This window comes from Onychostruthus taczanowskii, unplaced genomic scaffold (assembly GCF_017590055.1).
Source record: "Onychostruthus taczanowskii isolate IOZ18803 unplaced genomic scaffold, ASM1759005v1 scaffold12, whole genome shotgun sequence".
In the NCBI taxonomy this organism is placed as follows: Eukaryota; Metazoa; Chordata; class Aves; order Passeriformes; family Passeridae; genus Onychostruthus; species Onychostruthus taczanowskii.
Window position 1 is genome coordinate 3761094 of NW_024498351.1, and position 8252 is coordinate 3769345.

An 8252-nucleotide genomic window follows, 5' to 3' on the forward strand; every position below is an offset into this window, starting at 1 on the left:
TCCCGAGCGGCGCCGCCGGTGCCACGGGCCCGCCGCGGCCGCGCCGTGTGTGGGCCCCACGAAGGCCGCGAGCAGCGGCCGGGAGCCGGGAAGTGCCCGTAGTTTTTCCTCTCGTTTATTGCTTTGTTTATCTTGCACGCGTTGGGCCCCGGCCCGCGTGTCTCAGTCAGTGTGGTTAATTCAGTCGTCGAGAGATATCTCGCTGCTCGGGAAGGCTTTGCCCGTTTGCCCCAGAAACTCTTTCTGTTGAGATTAGGATGCATGTTCAAGTTTTGTCTCCAAGAGCTGCTGTTCGACGCGCCTCAAGACACGGGCATTAGTGTTCCTTTATTCTGTTTGTTGCTGTTTGGGAAAACATTGTTTCAGAGCAGGCTTCGGTATTGATTCGCTTACCTTTCTATCAGCTAGTTCACTCAGTTTGATCACAAGTGTAACAGTGTGACGCTCTACTGCGTTCTGGTGCCAAAACGAGCTGTGAAATGCTCAAGCATCTTGTTTTGACGTTCTTAAATGACTTCCTGATTTCTCTTTCTTCTAGGGTAGACAGCATTGTAGGATCAGTGATCAAGAAACTGATGGCAAAACCTCAGCTGCCAGTTCAAACGACTTCAGTGATCCGATTTACAAAGAAATTGCTATAACCAATGGTTGTATCAACAGAATGACCAGAGAAGAGCTCAGAAGTAAACTTGCAGAGTTCAAGCTTGAAACCAGGTTATTTGTAAACATGTTGATTTATCTTTGAGAGCAGTAGAGTCATGAGAGATGATTATTTTAAAGTTTAAAAACTCAGCACAAAGTGAAAAGCAGGCACAGCACCAGACACCAGTAGTTTCGTGTGCAATCTTGTTGAAGCTTTTTTTGTTGTAGGATTAATGTATACTGCTTAATGTGTCCTGTCTCAACTGGCAACCCAAAGAAATGCTTGAATACATAACTGTAAGGTACTTCTCATCACTTTTTGGTCAAGGGGGAAAGAAGAACTGCAGTGGTTCTCAGGTGGTGCTGCAGACCTTCATCATACAGCAACTTGCTTCAGACCATCTATATTTTTATTTCGTGTACCGGTACAGATCTGATACTTGCTATAAACTCTGGTGAGGGGGCTCAGGATTGAATCACTGCAGAGGAGAGGTACCTTTAGATGGAGAGTTTGCTACTCTGAATACATGTGCTAGAAAAATGTGAAAAAATGAATGTATTATAAGCTGGATTTGTGTACACTGGGGCAGAGGCAAGGGAGTATAGTGTAGTTCCTGGTGTACTGGAAATGACCTGCAAGATTAATAATTCTGTGGCCAGGCAAGATATTGACATATTGTGAAGAAGGTCAGCTGATAAAAGTAGTGTGTTGCTTCTGTAGGCAGCAAGAATGAGGAAGTAGTAGTGGGGAGTTGGTTGGTTAAATTAATTTAGTGCCTCATGAGGAGAAAATCTTATTGTTACTTGGGAAAATTTCTGGTAAAACACATTAGATTTCTATGGCTATTTAGCAGTTGCTCTGATTTTAAAATTAAAAGCAGAATTCAAATAGTACATGATGGTCTTCTCCTAGGTTACAAGTTTTCTGTATGAGTTTTTAAATTTAATTGTAAATGCTAAAAGCTTAAAATTTCTCTTTTACCCAAGCTAGGCTTCTTTTGTCAGTATACTCAAGTACGTCAAGTCAGAATGTGTCTTATCTATAAACAAATAGTGCATCAGTTCTAATGTAGAGAATTGAGCAGATTACCACACACCATCCTTTCCTTCGAGGTTACTGTGATAGTCAGTAATTTACTATTTTCAACTTTTTTTTATAAGTTTGTTAAAGAAAGAGGTAATTTCCCCCTCCATCAGCTCCCACACTGTCTCAACTTTTAATGGACTGGTCATTGACTTAAACTAGACCAATAAACCAGAGTGAAGAAGAGTTCTCTCTGCAGAAGCAGCTGATGTTCTCAAATGCCTGTTTAGTAGTTTCATTTCAGTTCTTCTTTGTGGATCACTGGGCTGCTTTTCTGATAATACCACTTGCTACTCATATCTCTTACAGCTTCTGTGATTTCATTTGCAATGAATAATTTTGAAAATAACTTCCTTGGAAGGGTAAATGATCCTCATTTATTCAGCTCTGGTTTGGTGCATGACAGTTCTGGCATATGCATTCATATATTAAAATGTTTATATTAAAATGACACAGTAAGTAACTTAAATTGCTTGCCATGTGAATTTATTTATAGCCATAAGCTTCCTGAAAAGCAAAATCTTGACCAGGAGGTTTTTCTGACAACTGGAATCTCAAATACTTCATTTTAATTCAAGCTGAATTTTAAATTTAAATTGAGAAAAATGTAAGATGTGGATGTTCAAGATGGATTCTGTGTTGTCTATGCCACTGATGCAGAAAGGCCTCAGGCATGAATCACTTCAGGTAGAGGGCACAGGGGAATCCAGGTGAAGCAGTACTTCTTCCAGGGCCAGAGATCAACCAGGAGTAATCTACAAAGACTTGAGCTTTGGAAAAGCTTTGGATACCAAGTCTTGCTGAAGCAGAGGTGACTGCAGAGTTCTCTGTGCCATGCTTCCCAGCCTGTCTCTGGTATTGTATTGTGAGGGGTATTACAGCCTCTGGGTTATCCCAGAAATGGGTTTAATGTAGTGGAGATAATGGGGCTAACACTCCTCTATGATAAAGTGGAATTCAGACTTCACATGTGCTGGTGTTGAAAATGAAGTTAATAAGTGTTGAGCTTTCAAATGTTAAATATAGCTTCAGTTTTACAACAAGGAAATAATTAAACAAGAGTGTGATCTTTGTCACTTTCCCTATTTCTTTAGAGGAGTGAAAGATGTACTGAAAAAGAGATTGAAAAACTATTATAAGAAACAGAAGCTGATGCAGAAGGACCACATTAGTGGAGACAGCTGCTATGACTACATCTGTGTCGTTGACTTTGAAGCAACTTGTGAAGAAGGAAATCCGCCTGAATTTGTACATGAAATAATTGAATTTCCTGTTGTCTTAGTAAACACTCGTACCCTGGAAATAGTAAGTGATCTAATGGCTGTGTTGGTATGCTGTTATTTGAAGTAATTTCTTTGCATCAGAAGGTCTAGATTAGTTTCTTGGTAGATGTTGAACTTCATTAAAAATAGCATATTTTTTTTTCATAAGGGTTTATCCTTTGTGCCTCTTAGGTACAATAAAACTTTCTCTTCTGAAAGCATTTTCCAAATGATCATCCAAGTAGATCATTCTCCTGCTGTCAACTCCCTCTATTGATACGAATTTCTCAGTTGTCTGTGTATGTTCCCACCTGCACTTTCTTTCCCTGCTTTAAGGCCCACAAATCATTTTCTAGGACTCGAGGTGTTCATCATACTCAAAAATGATCAATTTCTGTGGTCCTGTGTGAGGTGATCTAGAAGACACTAATGCAGAGTTCTAGAAGATGAGATTGAGTGAACTCCACTTCTTGTCAGGCTCAGCTGTTTCCACATTGTACCCAACAGACTGACAGCTGTGTCACCTGATTTTAAACATACTTCACAGGCATTTGGTAGCCTCAAGTGCTCTGTTCCAGTACAGCTTTCTTTTAGGATAAACTACCTGCTGCTTAACTGAAATTGAGTGAAACAGAGGATGTGCACACACCTCTGACTAATGGTTCGTTTATGAAGAACTCTTAATGGGAAGAGGATTTCCAGTAATCGTTGTGATGCTACAGTAAAGAACAGCTGCATGTATGACTTAACAGCAGAAAAAGGATTGTGCAGATTACCAGGATTGTTTTTATTGCCCTTAGAGTGGTTTTTTTTCTGTCTGTCCAAAAGGTTTTGTATAACAGCAGGGATTTGGGGCTTTCTTTTTTCCATGGAACTTGCCTTCAGTCTTCACTCTTGTGTTGCTCAGTTTCCCAGAGTGAGATTTTGTTTGTCTCTGCCTAGCTGGCATCCAGAGGCCAGGACTTGCCTGAAGCTTCTGAGGTGTGTGGCTGGTTGCTTTCCTTGAATTGCAGGTGAACCTTTAGAGATACCCCCTAAAAAACATAAGGCTTTGCTCATGCCTCTCACTTATTTTTTCCTTACTTTCACTCTTCTTTTCCCAAATCCTCTGCTTTTTTGCAGAAAAAAAGTCATTTTTCCCTCTTAACTCCACATTCCCACTCTTTGGTGCCTACTGGCTGAGAGGAAGGCCATGTTCTGGTTGGAAAGCTGTCTGTCCTGTTAGGAATCTGATGATGGCCAGTCAGGAGGCTCCTACTGGCTCGGGAGGTGCACACTCCTGTTTGCCTGCAGCAGGACAAGTAGCTGCTGTTGCCTTTGGGCTGCAGGTGAGCCAGAGAAGTTGCCTTGCAGGCTGCAGAGTGTGCTGCAGCTGAGCCATTGATTCTCCTGTTACAGGAGGATACCTTTCAGCAGTACGTGAAGCCAGAGATTAATCCCAAGCTTTCAGACTTCTGCATCAGTCTGACAGGAATAACCCAGGTAATTTGCACTTTTGTTTCTTCAGGAAGAAATAGAAAAAAAAAATAAAAAAAAGAGATGTGATGTTGATGTTTTCAGACTGGTAACCTTAAATGGTAGTTTTTCATGGTTATTTTTCTGTAAGGCCTATTATCTTAATCCTTGTTTTTTCCCTCTCCCAGTTATCACAGAGCTGATTTCACTAAGTTGGTCATTTTATGGGGAAAAATATTTTCTTTTTAATTCATGTGGATAAATTTAATCTTCAGTAGGGCAAAGCACCTTTTGAATTGCATCAGTTCCTTTCCTAATATTTTTGTTCTGAAGAGTTTCGAGTCCCAGGATGGCAATGGCTAGTGATAAGTGACTTAAGAAGGAGCCTGGGAAACAACCTCAAAGGTTTTAATCCAGGTTCAACTACAGACTAACCTTTTACCTTTACGGAAGCTATTAGGAGGTTGGCTCTTGTAGCAGTGCTTTTGTGGTGCTATTTTTTCAGTTTAGAAAAACCTGTCCAGTCATCTGTTAACATGTAATCTGGTTTTGTAAAGATTTTGATGAAGCCAAGTTTTTAATTGCCCATATACCAGTACAGTTTATACACTTAATGCTGAGGGATTTTTTTCTGAAAAAATGTTCCTTACTTTGTTGGTGGTTTTGTTTTGTTTTTGTTTTTGTTTTTGTTTTTTTTTTTTTTTTTGTTCTCTTAGGACATTGTTGATAAAGCTGATATTTTTCCTCAAGTTCTGCAGAATGTCATAGAGTGGATGAGACAACGAGAACTGGGAACAAAGTACAGCTATTCCCTGTTGACTGATGGGTATGTCCTTATACAGCCTTCAGCACAATCGAAAACTGCAAAACCACGTTTATTATTTGTGGGAGCATTGCTAAAGATGGATCAGGACACTGCCATTTTGCTGGTTTTATTTTAATTGAAGCTTTTGTTAAAAAGATTGTTTGATTGGTACAGCTGACCTGAACTATTCAAAATGAAGCTTAAATCCATCAGATGGCGCCGTTTCTTTCCTAGTGGTCTGTATGCAAATGTGATGCTGAAGACTGCACTTTGTTGCTGCTGTAATTCTCCATTTATATCTAGCACATAACACTGAAAATAATACTCTGCGATTTTTAATTTTTAGCCTATAATTACACTGCTCTCTTTGGAAGCAACAGTGAATTAAAAAAAAAAGAAAATGAGAAAGCAAAGCTGATGCAAGACTGGTTATATTAGTGGGCCTGAATGTCTCTGGAATTCTGCTCCAGAGGAATCCCCCCAGTGAAATTCCTTAAGGAAAATAGGTACATCGAAATCTCTGTTGTATGGGTGAGATTGCATAGATAGCTAGAAGAGATGGGGGAAGAAAGCTTTACTTTAGCTTGCAGCTTACAATCTTGTTGGGGTGGTTCACTTCAGGAAGGCAGGCTGCTAAATAAGTAGGATTATAATTTCTTCATATTTTCATAGAGATCTGGTTTCTCATAAAACTAGGTGCAGTCTAGTTTCTACCTGAAGTAGAGAGGTAAATGCATACCCAAATAATCAGGAAGATTTAAGGTGTCACTTGCTTCCCCAAGGGCTGTGTAAGCATCTAATTCATTGGCAGTTTTCCGTGTTGATGTGGTAGGTGGAGTAGTTGGTGTGCTATTTTTTGTCCTAACTGTTGCAGACTTGAAACCATCCTGGTGAAAGTCTTGCTCCTATTTTTTCCCCATTATTAACAAATTCATATAAAAAATTCTTTACCAGGACTATAGCAAATGAGCTTTTCCTGAACTGTTTTCATTCTACTGATCACCAGAGACAAGAAAGCTTTTAGTTGTACCACTGTGCAATATGCAGAACACAGGATTATGTATGACTAATGTTTTCCTCTTTTGACTTTCTAAGATCTTGGGATATGAGTAAATTTTTGAACATCCAGTGCCGTATTAGCCGTATCAAATACCCTTCTTTTGCCAAAAAGTGGATCAATATTCGCAAATCATATGGGAACTTCTACAAGGTTTGTACAAATTGCTGTTTCTCTTATGGGAAATTTTGGTTTAAAAGTCTAGAATGACCTGTTGTGCTTGTCATCTCTACTTGTGTAGTATAAAATTATAGTACTTGAACTAGTTGCCTGGTGCCTGATTTTCAAATGCGTTTCATATGCAGATCTCACTTCACTAATTGAAGATTATATAATTACTGCATTTTGATTTTAATCTTGTTTTTAAGAATCAGGTTGTGCTCCTTGGAGGATTGTCTAAAAATGTTATACCGGTCCTCTTAGATCAAGTGGTTCAGCTGAAAAGACTGTCTTGATTTTTTGATCATTTTTTCCTGTTTTCATTCAATACACTACAAAATTAACTTGTACCATTACCCTCATAGAATCTTGACTTTTGACAGTGTCATGGAGGCAGAGAAAGATTAGGATGTATCTACAGTGGAATCAAATTGTCAAGAGAAAAGTAATACTGAGTTCAGTGCTGGGCCTTACTGCTGCTTTCTGTCAGACCACCATAAAATGAGTTATTGGAGATTCTAGCAAATTCCCTATCAGCCTACACTAAAATACTTTTTTTGAAAGGGATTTAACATAGCTAGTGGTCGTCTTTTGAAGGGCTTCTTCGTACTAAATGTAACCTCTAGATAAAAGAGAGATTGGCATTTAATAAGGAAGAGCTTTACTTTGTGCAGGACAAACATTACAGGGTTGCTGTCAGTGTTGCTGATGAGATCCTCTGAAGGTTGAAGGCATTCAGGAGCTTGATGCCAGTGAGAATCAGGAGCTTGGTGCTTCTTTAATCACTTAGAATTTAAAAGGAAAACCAAACTGAAATTCCCTCTGCAATGCCACCGTTTTTTGTTTTTTATAAAGATGGTTAAACTTATCTAGGTCACAGCTTCCACCCTTGCCAGCCCAAGTGTATCTTGAGCTGGTGCTGGTCAGAGGCTCTTGACATGATCCCAGGTCTAGACAAACTCCTGGTGACTGTTTCTCCTCTGTAAAAATGAGAGTGTCTGTCTCACCAAGGTGCTTTGAAGTTAAATGTTAGTGATCTGACAGAAGGCAACATGAAAGTCATGTGTGACTTAAGTAGGCTTGAAATCTGCATGTGTTTCTACTGCCGCGTGTTAGATTTAAAAGACTTGGTACCGAACCTAATCCTTGAATGTTACTCATTTTCTCCATCAGGTTCCTAGGAACCAGACCAAGCTGACAATCATGCTTGAAAATCTGGGCATGAATTATGATGGGAGACCTCACAGTGGACTTGATGACTCTAAAAACATTGCAAGGATCGCTATAAGGATGCTGCAGGATGGCTGTGAGCTGCGGGTGAATGAGAGAATTCACGGTGGACAGCTGATGGCAGTCTCGTCCTCAGTCCCCTTAGAGGGAGCCCCTGCTCCACAGATGCCCCGCTACAGAAACTAGCAGTTCAGGGCTCTGCCCCGGGAGCTGCCCTCAGATACCCGATAAAGACTCCAGAGCTTATTAAATGGCCACCTCTGCCAGCTTGTCTGCCATGCAGAATCCTAAAGCACCTTAACTAATCATCTCTGTTGAAATAAAGAGGAGCATGGAAGCTCTTTGTTCTTTGAAGCCTGTTACAGCAATTTCTTTTTGTACTGATGATTTCCATTGTTGTTTCCAACTTTGCTAGCAGTGAGGTTGATATCTGGAATCCAGACAAAGTGTTAAGCTTTTAAGAACATGTAATTTGAACACCTGCTAAGAGGGATCGTGCCTGTGTGCTGCTGTTCCACCCCAGCCTGTGGGCAGTGTTTGTTCACTGTGATGTACTCC

At 40.1% G+C, this 8252-nt stretch overlaps 1 protein-coding gene across 2 annotated transcripts in view; it reads left to right on the forward strand.

Annotated features, from left to right (window-relative positions):
- The window catches only part of ERI1 (exoribonuclease 1), an 8152-nt gene extending 104 nt beyond the window's left edge, over nucleotides 1-8048 (forward strand). The window contains exons 2-8 of one of the 2 annotated variants that reach the window (XM_041395750.1): nucleotides 28-35; nucleotides 539-714; nucleotides 2821-3031; nucleotides 4387-4470; nucleotides 5160-5269; nucleotides 6344-6458; nucleotides 7638-8048. In XM_041395750.1, the coding sequence (XP_041251684.1) occupies nucleotides 28-35; nucleotides 539-714; nucleotides 2821-3031; nucleotides 4387-4470; nucleotides 5160-5269; nucleotides 6344-6458; nucleotides 7638-7880 (947 nt within the window). In that variant the 3' untranslated portion in view covers nucleotides 7881-8048. The remainder of the gene's footprint in view (nucleotides 1-27; nucleotides 36-538; nucleotides 715-2820; nucleotides 3032-4386; nucleotides 4471-5159; nucleotides 5270-6343; nucleotides 6459-7637) is intronic. The other variant, XM_041395751.1, reaches the window with a different exon arrangement.
- Nucleotides 8049-8252: the final 204 nt, after the last annotated feature.